At 35.8% G+C, this 19,588-nt stretch overlaps 2 protein-coding genes across 2 annotated transcripts; both read left to right on the forward strand.

Moving 5' to 3' along the window:
- Positions 1-9,719: 9,719 nt before the first annotated feature.
- LOC106661890 lies at positions 9,720-17,669 on the forward strand. The gene is made up of 2 exons (XM_014385625.1): positions 9,720-10,445; positions 17,072-17,669. The coding sequence occupies exons 1-2, from the start codon at positions 9,866-9,868 to the stop codon at positions 17,620-17,622; spliced, it is 1,131 nt and encodes a 376-aa protein (XP_014241111.1). The 5' UTR covers positions 9,720-9,865; the 3' UTR covers positions 17,623-17,669.
- LOC106661891 lies at positions 12,877-15,122 on the forward strand. Its single transcript, XM_014385626.2, has 2 exons — positions 12,877-13,794; positions 14,616-15,122. The coding sequence occupies exons 1-2, from the start codon at positions 13,116-13,118 to the stop codon at positions 15,056-15,058; spliced, it is 1,122 nt and encodes a 373-aa protein (XP_014241112.1). The 5' UTR covers positions 12,877-13,115; the 3' UTR covers positions 15,059-15,122.
- Positions 17,670-19,588: the final 1,919 nt, after the last annotated feature.

The following is a 19,588-nucleotide window of genomic DNA, read 5'->3' on the forward strand; positions in this document are numbered from 1 at the left end:
TTTTCTTTATGATTGTATTATCGTATTACGTGATGTAAACACCTAATCTTCCTTTTAATGTAGTAATGTTGATTAACGCTATTAAAACAACGAAACAAATGAAAAACCACACCAACTTTTCTGTTACCTGGTACATTAAATACACAAAACACATTTGGAGACAAATAATACTCATTAGTCATTAGTAGGGCTATAAAAATATGCAATAAAAACAGACAAATATGCACATATATATGTAAAAAATATATTTGGTAAAAAATGCCACTTAAAACTGAAAATATGCGAAATCTACCATTAGAAAAAATAAGGAAACCTCAAATTAAATTAATTATATATGTATGTTGATTAGTGACCGTTAATCGATAATTATTCAGAAATCGTGAGATGCGGTCTGGTGTGATGTAGGTTTCAGAAAAACATTTTCTTTATCGTGCCAACGTTTNATGGAGTGTTTCATTGTATATAAAATCCAGGTGAGATTTCCTGAGGGTCTTTTCGAGGGGAATGGTTTTCCCCGTGTATTTCTCAAAAAAAACCTTATTCGGGATGGCTTAGTTTATGGGTACGTCAGCTCTAACTAAAGCACGACATAAATCAATATCGAAACCGGTCTTTTCAGACCCAGCTCATGTACCAGCTGTTTGTTGATACTTAGATTTCCAACTTTTGTTTTCCTTGTGTTTTGCTCTTTATGTGCTGTGCTACCAAAAAACGTGTTAGCTGTTGATACAGATTTATCACACCAAACACAGTATAAAACGTCTGCATAGCCTTTAAAAGTCTCATTTGAAAACTCACGCACTTTTGAACAAGATCTTTCGTCTTTGCGGTGACTTTCGGAATTTTAGAAATAGTTCACCACACACAAATAATGTTTCACGATGTAAAACGCATGAGAGACTGGGTAAAACTGAGATGTGTGATGGTAGGGAAAGAAGAGAACTGAGGTCGTAATAGTTCTATGAATCCAATTAAACTATTCCAAAAGAGCATTTACAGTGGTACAAACACTATTCATTTTTCTGTTTATTTCAAGAGAAGCAAAGGCGACCGAAAGTCGGCCGAACGTGGAGGAGCAGCAACTGAGCAAACAGAAACTCGTTCATTATGTGGAAACTGAAGAATGGGAGCCCGAAACTCTTTTTCGGAGAATTTTTCTGTTTTCCTGCTCAGAAACATTCAAATTTGACGTGCCAAAAACCGATATGCTGGATATATTAAAAAAATGCAATTATAACCCACTTAAGCAAAAATACGCATTTATGGCAATATATCCACAAATATGCAAAATAAATATAACTTAAATTGATTCCAAATGCTTCCAAGCCTACAGTTTGTTAAACCTGGATGTTTTTAGTTAACCAGGAAAAATATGCAAATACATAAATTTCACAGTCCTAGTCATTTAGTCCAGAACCATGGTCAATAGGACCGGCAAGGGGGTTTGCTGTCGTACTTAGTAGAAAAAGAAAAAATACAAACCTAAGCAGAGCAGTAGTATGAATTCTAAATTACAATTAAGTAAAACAAATAACAAACAAAGAGATACGCAAAAGATATCACAATATATAAAAATAGTGGAGCTAAAAGTTAACCAAGTTGAATTTAAAAAATACATTTTATTTACTCGATTCTTTTTTAATAGTATTTTATTTTTATATTACAAGTAAAATTGTTGAAGTACACAGGTTTTAAAATTAGCTAAAAAAATCGGGACTATTTGGCACTAGGGTGGTGAAGAATCACCCAGTGGTGACACTTCTGGTAGGGTCTACGTCAGTATTTCCCAACGTTTTTTGTGCGATGTCCCACTTGGACTTTTTTAAGTCCCTTCTGCTCCACCCCTCAACCCCAACATACATAATCTATAACGTGTGGTGTTTAGTGACCGTTAATTAATGATTATTTGGAGATCGTGAGATGCGGTCTGGGGTGAAGTAGGTTTAGAAAAACATTTTCTTTATCGTGCCAACGTTTCGATCTTTATTGAGATCATCTTCAGGGCCTGGGCTTTCTATCATTGTATAAATTAATTTTTTCACATCTTATATGTATTTTTATAATTCCAACAATGTTTATCCCAGGCCCTGAAGATGATCTCAATAAAGATCGAAACGTCGGCACGATAAAGAAAATGTTTTTCTATACCTATGTCACACCAGACAGCATCTCACGAACTCTAAATGAACATAATCTATAATTAATCTGTATGTAAGGTATTGGTCGAAATGTAAAAGCCAGTGTCACGAGCGGGATTCGAACCCACGACCTTCGGCTTAATACGCCGCTGCTCTACCACTTGAGCTATCGCAACCTCACTCGTACACCAACTTCAATGGTGGTTCAAAAATGGCAAAAAGGAGAGAAAATTTGAAAGGTAGGTTGGGGTGGGAAGTTGGTGTCCGAGTGGATCGAAGTCACGATAGCCCAAGTGGCTAGAGAGGCGGCGTATAAGGTCGTGGGTTCGAATCACGCTCGTGACACTGGCTTTTTCATTTCAACCAATACCTTACATAAAGATTAATTAATTGAAAAAATAAATAATAATTAATCTAGGTCAGGATTGAACCCCACTTTATATAATAAGGGTAAATTTGTTTAATTCAGAGCAGTACAGATGAAACTACCAATATGTAGTACGTAACGTTAATTTGAATAAAGCTAAAAATTTAGCATTTGTCAATATTTACTTGTTGATATATGCTAGAAAAAAGGGATTTACGGCTAGACAATTTGTCATTGTTTAGTGCAAACAAATATGCTTTCTTGAATGCAACTTACATTAAATACAGTTTCATAAAATCGGAAAAACATAATTTGTAGTTTCAATAATTTAACTAGTAATTTTAAAAACTTGAAGGATTTATTGAGTGTCTTGGACAGCAGTCTTGGGAAGGTCGTCAGTTGTAGGAAGGCCATTGAGTAGGAAGGTATACTTTAATGTGGTGTTTAACGACCCTTAATTAATGAGTATATAGTGATCGTAAGATGCAGTCTGGTGTGACGTAGGTTTTAGAAAAACGTTTTCTTTATCGTGCCAACGTTTCGATCTTTATTGAAATCATCTTCACCCACGCTTTCAATTTACACGTGAAATAGAAAACAACAACAAAGTAATACCATTTTTAGATACACTCGTGATGAAACAACCAGATGGCTGATTAATCACAGATTGGTATCAAAAACCAAGAAACAGGGATCGCTACCTCAACTTTACATCACACCATCTGCTCCATACAACAATAAACACGGCCAAGGGGGTACTTCACAGAATTATTACCCTGAGCCATAAAAGTTTTCACCATACAAAAATATCCTACATAGGAATTACTGCCCTAAACACATAATCAACAGAATACTCAATAACTACAACTCAACACCATCCACTATTACTAATAGCACTACATCAATTCTATTAGACAAACCAACATACAGATCCATTCCACTCGTTCAGGCCCTATCACACAAATTAAACACGTTTCTTTCTTCTGATAACTTCAAAAACTATAAAACTATTTACACCCTTTTTTCCAAAATTTAACATCCCACACTTGTGAAAAATAAGTCTGATGTAATTTACAAAATTAATTGTATACATTTGGCAACTTAGATAGGAATTACATCCCAATATTTGGATAAGAGAGTAAAGCAACATACTTATGATGGCAAAAAAAAAAAAACGAAGGAAAATCCTACAGCACTGGCTACCCACCATTTTGAACACCAACACAATTTCGATTTCAACAATCCAAAAATATTAAACACAGAACAAAACAAACATNCGTGACACTAAATTTTTCATCTTCCTTCCCCACCCTTTCAAAATCAAATATATATATATATATATAAACAAACAAAAAACATTAATATCTCACTAACACTCTACACAGAAAACACACACTTTGAGTGAGTAAAAATACTTTCATTGAACTTAAAATTTCTATATTGTATACATCTCTGTATAAATTCCATTTATTTGAATAATTTAAATATTGGTGATTATAAATCCCAGGCCCTGAAGATGATCTCACTAAAGATCGAAACGTTAGCAAGATAAAGAAAATGTTTTTCTAAACCATTATGACACCAGACCGCTTCTCACGATCTCTAAATAATCATCAAAAAAATGTACACGTTTTTGCGATACAATCTTATTATATTAAACAAAATTCAATAGATTGTAAAGAAAAAGAAAAATCAGGAAGAAACTTCCTAAGAGCGTATCTTTCCTTTTTGCCGATAAGACCCGGAATGGGCCACTCTCGCTGTCGAAATCATCTGAACTTTTCCCCCTCGCACATTCACACATCTCATTGACACCATTAAAAAACCAACGTTCAACTGCGAACAATCGTCTGGCCCAAAAAACTCGAACAAAAGCAGTATAGAAAACAAGGAATCTAATAATATTTGAATTGCAAACCAGGCATCCACCGTAAAATCAGCGATGTGAACGAGAATAAAACTTTTGTCTCATTGTATTTAAACTAAAATAAGTCAATATCAGGATTACATTTTATGATTTCAATATATGCATCAATGTCTATCGTGTACGGTTATCTATCATAGTTAACAAGATGTCCCCAGATGTGTCCCCGTCATACGGAGCATCTAGGCACGTTTCCTTGATGGCTATATTAATGATAGCAGCATAACAGCCTCGTCTCATAAGATGGAGAGTTAAATGAAGTCATAACTCTTCTCTCTGTACACATTTAGATATTGAAAAGCTCCAGGGACGGCATTCAAATAATTTAAGTATAGAACGATAATCCACACAGGATACTTAAGTTAATCAAATTCCTTTGAAATAAATGTATAAAATAAATCATAACCTAAAGTTAATTATAATTTTTGATCACAAGAAAAAAATCTAAGTAAATCTTGGAACTAAAACTGGCATATTGGTTATACACGCAGCAATAATAAGATATCCTGTGGCTCATTAAAATGATGGACACAAACACAATAAAAAAAATTTAGTCGGCCAAAAATTATGTAGTGTGTAAAAATAAACCAACCCCATCAGGCGCTTTGAAACACTGTTATCCATTGGAAGCATAATATACAGGGTGGCCCCAATCGATTCAGCCACACTTCCAGATCTTATAGGAAATTGAACGCTGAGTAAAAAAGGTCCTATGAACCTGTGTCCGCAAACCCGTCAGTTCCGAGCTACAGGCAAAAAACCATGAAAAACCACGTTTTTTGAACTTATTCGTAAAATTGTTAGTAAACCATTAGCCTGACCGTAAAACAGCCCGAAACGACATCTCTAGAGGATTAATATCTGCGTCGAATGAGATTAAAGCCAGCATGATCGGACGAAAATTTCATTTTTGGCGATTTTTCGAAGTTAGGAGTTGAAGGGGTACACAAAATTCACCATTTCTGACATTTTTATCGAAAATTCACAACTTGAACTGTTTTCTGATGGGTACCCCCTACTGAATAAAATAATGTACGAAAAATCTGAACGGCTAACCGAAGTTGTAAATTTTCGATAAAAATAGTGAATGAAAATGGTGAATTTTGTGTACTCCTTCACCTCCTAACTTCGAAAAATCCCCAAAAATGAAGTTTTCGGCCCATCAGGCTGGTTTTAATCTTATTCGACGCAGAAGTTAATCCTCTACAGATGTTGTTTCGAGCTGTTTTACGGTCAGGCTAACGGTTTACTAACAATTTCACGAATAAGGTCAAAAAACGTGGTTTTTCATGGTTTTTTTGCCTGTTGCTCGGAACTGAAGGGTTTGCGGACACAGGTTCAAAGGGCCTTTTTTACTCAGCGTTCAATTTCCTATAAGATCTGGAAGTGTGGCTGAATCGATTGGGGCTACAAGAAGAAGCTACCATAAGCTCATACAGGCTCCAAAACTATGTAATAGATAAACTAGATAATGATGAGTGTCCTTGCTTGCCCTATGCCTACAGTGTTTGATATCTTGGTGTGACATTGTACTCAAATATGAGGTTTAATTTATCTATGGATTCTTTAGTCTCCAGTCTGAGAAAGCTCTTTTATAAATTTAGAATTTTACGTATCGTTATGAAATTCAACTTTTAAGGAAAATATATTTTTCTCTTGCACAATCCGTAAAGCCTAGTGCGCACTGGGATTATTTGTTCGGATTCTTTGTCGCAGAGCTGCATCTGGGATTAATTTTCTTGAGTCCAGGACGCGACAATCTTGAATCTGGTGTGTTGCGTTTTAGAATTTTTTGATTCCCATCTTAAATGGTTTTCTTTAAGCCGAGAACACACTTACCCGATTCAACGCCATGCGACGCTACCCGACGCAAATCCAAAGTCCATTTTTCCATAAGATTATATTACCATCTGCCCAGTGCTACGCCACGCTACCCTACTTTACGCTACGCGATCATTACTGTCCAGATTTTCGTCGGGTAGCATCGAGTACAGTCGAAGACAAAGAACCGGTCACTTTATTCAAACTACATGTATTATTGTCGTTATATTAATTACAACACACTTATTTTAATTTAAACCAAATTAACCGAGATCAAAAATTCATTAGTTTTTTTTCTTTTTTTTTTTAAATTAAGTTTAATGGTTTGGTAGAAAATTGATCAAAACACCGGAATACCATTTTTTGTTATAATGAATTTAACTAACAATTTATTACAAGGTTTTGTGCATAAAATTCAACTAACAATTTATTTCATGGTTTTGCTCACAAAATTACACCTTTTCGTCACGTAATGTCAGAACGGGCACTCTTATTTTTTGTAGTTTATAGCGAATTATGAATATATATAATTTTGTCGTTATATTAATTATATCATTCTTATTTTAATATAAACCAAATTAAACGAGATCAAAAATTCATGACTTTGTATAAAAATTATTTAATTATGATGATTAAGCAGAAAATTTATCAAAACACCAGAATGACTTTATTTAAAACAATTAAATTTAACTAATAATTTATTACATGGTTATGCTCATAAAATTTAACTAACAATTTATTACATGGTTTTGGTCAAAATATTGCATTAAGAACAAAAGAGGCGTTGCGATTGTGGTACTGATTTGTGATACTCGCTGTGGACTGTGGCACACCCCACCAAAATGTGACAAGGCGTCGGGTAGCATCGCATACCGTTGTATCTGGTGTGTTCCCCGCTTTATTCAATGCTGAGGACGTGAATCAAACCGAGCGGGCCTCTCAACAATTCTCGCGCATTGTTTATTTTATTTTTATTTTTCTCTTTCGTTAAAATATGGATTCCACTTTACAGTTGAAGATTAACAAATGCTGCGATGTTTCTGGGACGTTTCCTCAGAGGAATACAAAGACATGGGAAAGAAAGCAGACACTGTGGCTGAGTTAGACCAAAAGTATAAAGTTAGGCTTGCATATGAGTCTCCACTTGCGAGAAAACGGAGAGCGATTGATAGCAGAAACTAGCACGCTAAAATTCGTCTCCTTTTTCGAAATGTGTGATCCAACCGTTTCCAAATGACATTCGAAGTCGGCTGGACTCATCCGAACAAAATCTCGGAATCCCGTTCCGCCTTCCAATCTCAGTGTCTTTTTCAAGGCGCTACGTGAAAATCTACGGTATTGCACATCCCAACGTAGACGGAAGCGTGTCGCCTTCCTTCTCGAGAAACGATGCTCGCACGGGGAACCGATTTGGCCCTAAGACAAGGCGCAGTCTTAAAAGATCCTCACGTCCTTGTCAGGACGTCGAGCAAGATTGGGAAAGAATGCCTCCATTTCAATAGGCAGTCCCTATAAATGTCTCTAGCCAATCGTTCGATTTTGTATGCAAGTGTGTACAAGGCCTTGTTGCCTAGACTCTACTATTATAAGGCAAAGTCCCCCGCCCGACCATCTCTCGCCGCGCTTCGTACTTGCTCCCCAGACTTCATACATATCGGTCTTTTTCCTCTTAAGTCTTTTATTTTTCTTCCCCTTGCAATTCCACTTGAATTAAACAGCGACCTTGTCGACCAGCCCGAATTAACAACCCAGCAGGAATACCAACAACAAGCGCAAAGGTTGGAGAGCTTAGGGAATACAAAACCCCCGCTTCCTAGTATCCTTCTCGTCATCATCAAGTTAATCAACGCAGTATACTTAACGATCAATCTCAGCATGGATAACATAGAAATCCATCGATCGCATAACTGCAAACTCTCCACTACAACCAAACATGCCTCTGACTAACAGCATACTTATTTTTATTTACTTTCAGAGTTTTCAATAGTTTTAAACACTTTTTGCCATAGAATATTTGTTTTAAAATTCATTAAAAAATCAACTATTTTCTATACAAAGTGAACAGCCGCAAATGACACTGGTCTGCCTGAAAATCCTATCAAATGATCCGTCTCATATGGTTGTTCTTTAAGTATCAAATTCCACCTTACAACAAACTGTATATCTAGGGCGTCGGTGGCCACAACGGTTTAGGCGTTGACACGGCGCTCACCGCTGTAAGGTAAAGGTCCCGAGTTCGAATCCAGCGGCCCTGCATTCGAATCCGACATACTTACAAATGGGCTTTTTTTCAAAAACACCGGCAACCCTCAGGGTTACCAAACCTCTGCTGTTACGGGGGAAAAACAGAAAGTAGCATAGGTCTAATAAAAATCTCTTAATTTTAATTTTTTGAGTTGTATAATTCAGGATGATACTTGTCCGCTTATCCTCGCTGTAAACAAATAATCGTCATTTAATGAAGTGTTACAATTAAATTTGAACGTCTACATAAATAACCTGCTTTTTAAACTGAAAAGAATTTTAAATTTATTTTAAATTTTCAACAAAGCACTTTCAATTGCCCATCACTTTATGCTGATTTGCAATATAGAAGAAATATTTTCAATTTTCTTGCGATACCACTCCCTGTATTGTAAAAAAAACCGCCTTTTCTACCCAGGGTTTCACTTTTTGTATTTCTATTGTGACATTGCATGTAAGTGGCGTCTGATGAGGCGAGGTCAGGATGGATGAGGGTTGATGCTGGATTGCACACATTTCGTAATATTTCAGCTTTGCATTTTGTCAAGTGCGCGGCATTTGTCTCGTCGAACCAGAATTTCACCACGTTCGCCAAAATCGGGCACCTCTTCAGAACCTCAGTTGTGCTTGTTAGAACATTGACCAAATTTTCTTCTAGAATAGACAAATATTCGATGCCCGAGTGAATTTCATGACGGGTAATGCTTGTTTCCAGCTGGTGCGGTTAAGTTTGTCTGCGAAGTTTGGACCTTCTCGATGTCTTTTTTTCTCCCCATCCTAGTTCGTTGGAAAGTTGACGAGTTCTTTCCACTTGCAGTAGGCTTAGATGGTATCCTGAACCTTGTTTCCATAGCAGGCTTGAAGATTTTTCAGACAACATTGAATCCTTCTCACCACACACTCGGGGGCTGTAAATATCCTTTTTTCTATTACTATTATTAAAGTTTGAACGTCGAATGGAATAGTGTTTACAAATTGATTCAGAACATTAAAGGATTAACCATCATTACACCAATAACAAAAAAATTTGAAGAGATGGAAATGAATCAACTAGAAAAGTTTAAAACAGAGCTTTTTCGTGTTGTGCTCACCCCTTTGAGTATAAAATTCGATCAGGGATTATTCTGTCCAGTTCAAACAATGCCACCTGGTCGTCCTTCCTAATCCTAGTACAAGTGTCTCTTCATGTAACTTGTCATAGATAAAGGTTATCAGCTGACTGAAGCAAATGTGTACACATGAATTTTGTCAAAAATATTGAAAAGAAATGCATTAAGTAGTATAACTAAATCCAATCCCTAAAAACAAAGGGACGATGAAACACTCCACGTGGATACCTAAAGTGAAGAGGGATCCGCGATTACCCAAATTATGCATCAGTGTAGGTACTTAAATTCTTGTAATTGTGAAGAAACGTTAAATTGCTTTGAGTCTTCTTATTCACAATGTCCTTGTCCGTCGGAGTCTCAAGAATGGAAAATAGAGTGCGTAGAAAGAGCGAGGGCCTATTGCATGGAAAAGGCGGAGGCCGAATGCGAAAAAAAGAAACATTTATTAGACAAATGCCGTAAAAACCGGCTCGAAAGGAGTAAACTAAAGCAGGTCCCTGCCAGTATGGCCCCCGTCATACCGATGGTCTGCAGGGAAAAAAGGCATTCCAGGAGAGCTTGCGAAGACGACGACCGTGCTAAGTTCCTTTCGCTAAAGGCAAGGTTTCAAGCCATTACAAAAGAAGAACAAGACAGGATAAAGGCCAAATGCGAGGAACGATTGAGGCAAAGGAGGCTACAGCAATGCGAGGAGAAGGTTTGTCAAACGACAGCCTGCTACAAAGTCGACAGGGGCATCGACTGCTGCGACCTGAGAAACGACGACAAGACCCTCGAAGAGAGGCTTTGTCAAATCGAAACTATGCTAGCAGCCAGCAAAAATGTATGCGCCTCTACAGAAAGTAAGTAACTAATTAATTACATCAGTAAAACTTGTCCAATAATGAGTCCAATGTGTCCTTTGCACAAATAACACCTTTACACAACTCAGACAACACAATTTGAAATGGAACACAATCAAAACGAACATTTCTGGACGCTTCGGCGTTCTTCCAACCTCGAAGTATACATTTTTGATGACACGTAAATATCGATTATAAACAAAGATCTAAAATTCTCTTAATTTTCTGGACAGCTGTAAAACAAATTGACTTCTAAAAAGATAGCATTTAAAGCTATAAATTAATTTTTTTTTCTTAAAGTCAGTCATGGTCATTTCCCGCTAATTATTGCTGTTTGTCCTTGCTCAGACACGTTTGCCCAATTTTGATGTTGATGAATATGTGAAGTCTTCTGGCTTATTGTATTTTTCCTACTCCCTTAGTTTAATTCAATTGATGCGATTCTTTAAGAAGGAGTAGTAGGTCATTAACTATCATTGCTGAATATTTTTTTTCCTAGGCCTTCTTGGTACATACTCTAGGCTATGTCTTCATTGTGCTGATGGTTCGTATGCTGGTGGTAGATTCTTCCTCTTCATTGGAGAACCTTCAAATTGGATTATATCTGAATATACCCAAATTGTCTAGGGTGTTTCTTCAGATGAGAGTGACCACTCCATAACCCTATCACTCTCCTGAGTTTTACCCTAATTGTAACAATGTGTATGCCAGTTTTGGTGAGGGTTTATTAATCGCAGGTTTACTTGTGTCTGGCAACTTCTGGAGTCGATGTTGTTGCATAGCTTGTTCATTACTCAGAACTCATTTTTCTCTTAGCACCCATCTTGTTTTTTTTTGTTTTCCCAGGATTTGGAGATTTTAGATGTGATCTTTTATGCGCTAATGCTTTTAGGCTATGTGATCTTAAGTATAGTGCTTTTTGCCATTCTAGCTTTAAAATTTTCCATGGCAGAAGCATTAATAGCACTTCAGCTTAAAAATCTTAGGTGTACTTCCCAAATGAGTTTAATTGCTCGTGATTTTAGTTTGTAGAGAATATACCAGACCTGGTTCCTTCGCCTGTTTTTGAGCCATCTGTATCAAGTTGATAATATAATAATTGATTTGATTTCTCCTGAATTCTTATTCTCCTTTATGGACCGTTACAATTTTATACGTTGCAAACAATGCTTCCAGGATCATATAGTCTTAAATACTCAATAATTTAATTGTTTTTGGAGTCTTTATGAGCTGTTCTCAGCTTCTGTATATATTTACAATGGAGGTAGGTTTAATCGTGTTTCTCAAGCAGCTATGTGGGTTGTAGTCATTGCCCCTGTTTATGCATAAATTTACCAATTTTTGCACATTACCTAATTTTTTGATCGCTTGTTTGTGTTGAGCTTTAATGACCCATATTTACAATATATATTTTCTTTTAAGTTTTGATGCGCTCTTTATCTCGATCAAGTCCGAAAACAACCGATCACGGATCATCATAAAGCGTCTCACCAAGGAACAAAGAGAAGAGACATGGTTAAATTAATAGAAATGATTGCAAAAAGAGGTTAAATTACCTAATCGAAAGTATATTAAAATCAATTTAGTAACTTTTATACGAATATCTTTTTCTTAAATGATTTCCATCAAATCTTTTAATCGATGTTCACAATTCCGCCTAATCAAATCACCTCCAAGATAATAAAATAGCTGGTAATTTTATTAGCCCGAACTGATTGCGCCAATAATAATAAATTGAAGCCAATTTATGTCCCTCCCTCCAATTAGCTTTCCAGCATTTCCTTTATTATTCTGTTCTTATTCCTTTATAAGAGTTCAAAAATAAATTGAACCGAATATTAATTATTTAAATTATATATTCGTGTCAAGTTATATGTTCTGTGAGACCAAAAAAAAAAAAAGATAATAATAATTTATACATGTTAAACGTATATTAACAAATAGAAATCTTTTCATTTAACCCCTTATTAAAATAATTTTGATAATCAAGATTTTTAAACAAAGAAGATGTATGCTGTGTTCCTGTATTCCTCATTATTTAAATAAGGTAAGTGTTTTTCTTATTCAATGTTTCCTTCAAATATTAACTGGAGAAACATTTTTATACAGAGATTAAATGCCATGGATGTTTCAGTTTTTAAATATTTTCTTCTTAAGCGAATGGTCATCAATATTTAAATAAAATTAATTGATTGTTCTGTTCATTCTTCTATTTCATAAATTTACTCGAAAGACAATCATTTTATTTGCCTGTTTAGGGTGATTGTTTTTTTAACAAAATTTTCAGGAAATATTCCAAAATTATAAAACTCTTATGGAGTTGAAAGTATCTTGCCTTTATTATTCTTTAACATTGGAAGAAATTTTTTTAAAGTTGCTTTTGAGGAAACAAAACAAAAAGTGTTTGACTTTGCTACATTAAAATGTGCCTTGCTATCAGCTGAATTAATGATTTTTATTTGGTTTTAAGATGAGTAAATTTGCATTTTGAATTATATCCCCAGGAACTCCTTTTAAGGAGGTACAGAAAATGAAAGATCGGGTTATGACGGATTCAAATGAAAAAGAAAGAATTGTTTCTCAGGAGGAAGTGCTTCTCTGGCAAGGTACAAGGGTCAGAGATGGCTTAGGTTTTGAAAAGTCTGACTCGATACCGATGGTATTATTGTAATGGAAAGGAAAGCTGCTTTGAAAGGAAAACGAGTTTTATCAACACCAGCAAAACACCCGAACCAACAAACAGCTAAATACACAAACAAAACTGGAAAACCGCAGACAAAACAACAAAATCCGTCAACAGCTCCACTTAAGAAGACCAACGAAAGCAGTACAGAATGGAAAAAGAACTGTATGGAAAGGCTGACCGATGAGTGCATCGGAAGAGTTTTAAGTGAATGCAAAGCCAAATACAACAACAATTCATTACAAGATTGTGTTCTGAAGGAGAAGTACAGCAAACAGTGTGCACCGGGTATACAAGAGGCGAGTAGGCACACACAATCAGCAGTCGCCGCAACACCCAAACGGGCACCATTGGGAACAAGAGGTAAAAATATGGGCTCTCATAAGGTTTGCACAGACTCAAGCCAGAGATACCAACAACCAAATAATATAAGAGTCACCCAGGAAATGCTTGACTGTCTAACACAGGAGGAAGAAAGAGAAATTTTGGACATGTGTGACAGGAATTTGGGAACACCGGCACGGCCTAACAGAGGGAATATGAGGGCTCCTTGTCCCGCTAAAAATTATTGTGATCCAGGAAGGGACAGAGTAAACATGATTGAACAGAGGCTGCATACAATTGAGAAAAGGATGTGTGAACGACAAGCGGGTTCACCTTCATCATGTAAGTACAATGGTTTACAATATCAATTATGTAAATATTAACAGTCATTTCATCATTTCAAGTACAAGTACCATCAATCATTCTAGTAGTTTGGTCGCTTCTGATCATTCAGATTTAATGCCGAATCTATTCTAATCACAGAAAATGATATGTTTGGCAAAATAGCATAACCCAACCACTGAAGGTCAAACGATGAAATATCTCATGGAGACAAACTAGAGGATGATCGGAGACAACCAAACTACAACTTTCAAACCTTAACAAAATATCTCACAATATATTCATTCTCTTGAAAAATCATAAAAACTTTGCAAAAATTTTGTTTGCTGTATTAACGGTTTTGATTTTAGGGGGAGGTTATCCGAAACGAAGTAGCTGTACTTTTTTTGCCAAGTTTTCAACTTTTTATCAACCCATTTTCAGGATAGCTCCTTGATAAAGCTACTCCATTTTGAACCAAATCCCAATCCCTAAAATCACCTGTTAATCATCATTGGTCTTCTCTAAGTGAACAAGGAAAAACCTAAAATTAACTCTATTGTTGAGTTACTCCTTTCAATTTTTTTTTTTTTTTATTTCAAGAAATTGAGCATGATATTAAAACACTGCTAAATTTCATTTGACCGCACATACTTCTAATTAAGTAATGACTTCAGCTGTTATGAATAAATGGATGTTGTTTATCCCATTTTTTTTCCACCTACCTTATCTTTTTTTTAATTTTTTAGGTCTTCATGGGGCAAATGTAAAAATTCAAGTTTTTATGTATTATTTATCACATTTATATTATAATCATTTTTAATTGTGGATATAATTTTCAGCGTGTCCTTGCATAGATTCATGCCCTGCCAATCAAAATCCTCAAAATTCTCTCCTTATGAGAGCTGTCGGTGACGCAGCTAATGTGAAATGTAAAATTGCTCTGATTGAACAACAGCTGTCAGACCTCGGCTGTCAGATGAATAAATCGGTAATGAATCGATGTCTCTATCAAGAAAAGATTGGCAAACTAGAAGAGGAGATCATCACAACAAAAAAGGCTTATCTCACTGTCCTTCAAACAGAGTTGGGCAACTTGAAGAGAGACATAGAGGCACATGAGGCATGCTCGGGCTCTGGCTCTGGCACAGAAAAAAAGCCTACGACCGCCACGAAAAAGACCAAGGGGAAGAAAAAAGGCTCAAAGCCAGGTAGTAAGAAAAAGAGCAGAGGTAAAAGTGGGAAACGTTCGGCAGCCGGCAAAAAGACAACTCCAAAGAAATAGGTCAACCGAAAATATTGGATCCACTTTCAAATAAAATTCTTAAATGTATATTGTTATGATCAAACTGGTTTAATAAATTTATTTTAATATTGATTACTGATTACTGATTTATAAAGCTCAAACCTGTACACATACCTGTACGTGTGTACAGAGTTGAGCCTATCACTTCTCGCAGTCCGCCGGAAATACGAGCTTTTGAGAATTACAACAAATTACTGGCAGGCCTTGAGAATCACCTACCCCAAGTATTGGCAGGGTTAGACCTCAGTCTTACCTCTCTAGCCGCTAAGGTTGGGCACCAGGGGCTACCTACAGCTAGGTTATTTCAGATCCCAATGCAATCAGTACCTAAAACCAAACCCATTCACTCTTTCTCACTCTTAAATACATTCTTTCCTACTATTTTACATATGATTCAGTCAGGGTGTGGAACCCTTGATATTCCTCCATCACACTTTATACCTATTATATAACTAACCTATTTGATGGTCGATGGAGTACTCAATATTTGACCAACACAACACATTCAATAAATACATTCACTCCCAACATGCTAGGTACACAAAACTATCATTACTATATACAATAGAACAACCCTGTTGTCTCCAAAAAATCGAATCAGGGGACTGAGATACTCACTGCCATGCTCAGCACAATTCTCACATTGGGTGGCATCCTACATGCTCTTCATGGGGCCAAGGAATTGCAGCCTAAACACATTCAACAACCTTTCTCTACATGCCACAAAGGTAAGGTTCGTCGGTCAACCTCGCATGGCCTATTCTTAATTGGGTGATGATGACTCCTCTTCTACAAGTTCGATCCTCCGAGGACACCCATCGGCTCTTGATACAAGAGAGCCTCTGTGCTGATCCCACTCACCTACACTTGGACAACCTGCCATGGAGTAACCACACTTAAGTAGTCGGTGAGGACTATGTAGTCATTGCCAACATCGTCTTGAATCACTTCAACACAATTCTGACATGTATATGCTATAGTGCAGGGGGAACAGCTATGAATTGGACACACCCTCACAATACACAGCACATGGCACACCTTTACTGGTCTAAGTGTCTGTGGAGATGAGCCGAAAACTAACTTACCTAGATCTAAGTTTCACGAACTTGGCTTGATAAAAGTAGTTCGGAGTTGGCTAACACGGCAAGATCGTCCTGGACGAGTACGGCTAGAGAGTTGCTCATATATTCTGCTGTATTGGCAACTAAGAATCACATCCAAAAGTGGATGTCCTTGTTGGGCAAGGAACCCCACCACATAGCTGAGGGTAAGATGATTTCCCCGAAGTTCAGGCTCGCCGGAGACCATTTGAAGGCCCTGATACTTTACCTTATCAAGCTCATTGGGTTCAAATTCATTTAAACCAAATGTAAGCACTAACTGGCCTTCAAATAGAAAAATAAATATCAAATAATCTCATTGAAAGTAATTTAAAAACTTCTGTGAAAAAAAGGAGTATGAAATGTGAAAAATTATATATTTTACTTAAGTACTTTTTCAACTGTTGTATATTTAAACAATTATTATTAATGACTAAGCAACTTGTAAAAACTGCCTGACTTTAAATTTTCTCTTTTAAATCTTAAAAAGAAATTTGTATTAACATTTTTTTCCTCAAAAGAAATCTTAGAAAAATTAAAAGTGAATTTCAAAAATTAAATAAATAAATAAAAGAAGGATAATCAATACGGATCACTTGTGATATCATTTATCTATTATTATTGCTTGGATTTGGCATTCTTGAATTTTCTTTATCTTTGAATATGTACTATAAATTTATAAGAAGTATCAATTGTGATATCGCCTGATGGTTACATGAACATTACTGAAGAATTCCAGTTTCGTTCATTTTCTGTAATAAACTTTGTGACTTTTACACACACACACACATACACACAAAACAACAAAAATAACTTCAATAGTATTTATTTCGCCATCTTTTCATTTCTTCAAAGTGAAAATGTATTTATTTGATATTTGTGTTGCTTTCAGCTGAATGTGGGCTTGCAGAGTGCACGTCGCCAGGTTGCAACTCAGTTCAGCCACTGGGCTATGATACAAACTGTTGTGCACAGTACAACGACCAATTGCAATGTCCTACTGCCATCAACCAATGCCCACCTCTTAACCAGGTCGTCATGACAGACCTCACAGATCCGAAGACTGCCAAATGCAAAGTTATGATGATAGAACAACAACTGTCGAATCTCGGATGCCAGATGAACACTTCAGTCATAAATAAATGCCTTTACCAAGAACAGATCTCAAAACTCGAAGAAGAAATCGTCAATACAAAAAGAGCCTACTTCACCATACTTATGTCAGAATTAAATACTTTACAGAAAGATTTAGAAGCTCAAGAATGTCTACAAACCTTGTCTGGGAAGAAGGAAAATTCTGATCTCCAGAAAACTGCATCCAAGACCTCCCTCAAAAAAAAGAAAGGTAAAAAGCCAGGTAGTGCAAAATCTGGTAAAAGTAAAAAACCGGGTAGTAAACCAGGCTCTGTTGGCAAGAAAAAGGTTACTTTACCAAAAAAGTAATTGATCCATATTTACCAATAAAGAAATTTGTCACTCTGTCTTCTGTACGTAAGTCGAATTATTATAAACCATAAATTTGCCAAAATATTCAACACTTTTACACTTTCTCTTATAAAATTAGGTAGACATTTTGAAATAGTTACTGAAAATTGGTAAAATTTGACGTTTTGTTAAAATAATTTATTTGTTGCCTGTACATATAAAAATACACATTACAAATATATGTGTACTTGTTTATTTTACTCCCACACCCTCACTGACTCTCTGGCCAGTACTTCACCCAGCAGTCACAGGTTAAGAGAAACCAGCTAAAGCTGGCACTCAGCATGAGAGATTAAGGAGCAAGGAGGTCTTCACGTGACGGGTTCTCAGAATGATAAATGTAAATACAACTTGGTTAGTAGGGTTAAGATGGATCAAAAGCAAGATGTATTCTGAAGTGGATCAGTTCATAACAAAAGGAATGCTGAGGTTAGTGATGTAGTAACGAGCTTGGACAATTTATCTGATGAATTTTGATTGGAAGGATTAGATGCGAATATTGGATGGAACCCACTCTGTATGTCCAAAGTGGTTGTAGTAATGACTTGTATAGAGTTAGTTGGGCTTTGAGAGTAAACACAGATTTCAGTCCTAAAAGTCTTATGTGGATTCCACATCAGTCTGCTGTGTAGGTACAGTTATCTAAGTGTTTGGAAGATGGTAGCTTAGGGATTTTTTTTTAAATTTAACTTTTTTATTTAAAAAGGATGATAGCTTGTTGTTGATGTAGAATGGGGGACACTGGGTACATTTTTCTTAATTCGTGTTGTCACCGCTTTTGATTGTTTGCACCCAAAAAGCGGTGTCCTGAGGGGTGGAAAAAGGTGCGGGCCCTCATTGGCCCATCCCTACTTCCGGCTTCCAGTCGCCGAAGGAAAAATCAGGTATGCAATATTCAGAGAGAGAACAACTGAATACAATAAATAATTAGAGGTGATTATACGGATTACTATACTTTAGGCAGTCTTTAAAATACTTATAAATTTTAATTTATCCTGGGGAAAGGCAACATTTTAATTTATCCATTACATTGTAATAATTTGGTTGAATAAAGGTTTTATTAATTTTTTATTGTACATATTGCCTTTGAGTTTGCATGCTGGTGGAGGGTTTTGATATTTTAAAATTATTATTTTATTTGAGAAGTTTGCTTTATGTTATTTTCTTGATTTTTTAATATTATTTTGTACAGTGACTAAGATAGATCATCACAATGTTTTGGCACTAAAACCTTCGTAGTTGTTCAAAGCTTTTTAACTTATTTCTTAAGTCCATTGCAGTTCGTGGTCTGATTGACATTTTTCAATTAATTAATATTTATGGAAGGTATTGGTTGGGATAAAAAGTCAGTGTCACAAGCGGGATTCGAACCCACAACCTTCAGCTCAATACGCCGCTACGCTACCATTTGAGCTATCGTGACTTCGAATCCCACTCGTGACACTGACTTTTTTTATCTCAACCAATACCTTCCATAAATACTAATTAATTATCTCTTAAGATTAAACTTGTGTGGAGATTCCACGTCAATCTGCTTGAAATGTATATACATTTTATAAATATAAACATTTTTTAAAGTTTACAAATACAGTACGATGTGAAAAAATGAATTTATACAATGCAAAAATTTTAGATTTAAAAAATATAATAAAATAAATAAAAACCATTTATACAATGCTAGAAAATTTTAGATTAAAAAAAATGAATTTATACAATGCTAGAAAATTTTAGATCAAAAAATGAATTTATACAATCTAGAAAATTTTAGATTAAAACAAAATGAATGTATACATTGCTAGAAAATTTTAGATTCAATCAAAGTATTTGTACTCAATCAAAGTGTTTGTTTTCCATGTAGACGTGTCATTCTTGTGTCATGTTGAGAGTGTCAGTCAAATATTGCTGTTTTATGTATATATATGTT

Source organism: Cimex lectularius, unplaced genomic scaffold (genome assembly GCF_000648675.2).
Source record: "Cimex lectularius strain Harlan isolate CLEC.00 unplaced genomic scaffold, Clec_2.1 scaffold29, whole genome shotgun sequence".
NCBI classification, from domain to species: domain Eukaryota; kingdom Metazoa; phylum Arthropoda; class Insecta; order Hemiptera; family Cimicidae; genus Cimex; species Cimex lectularius.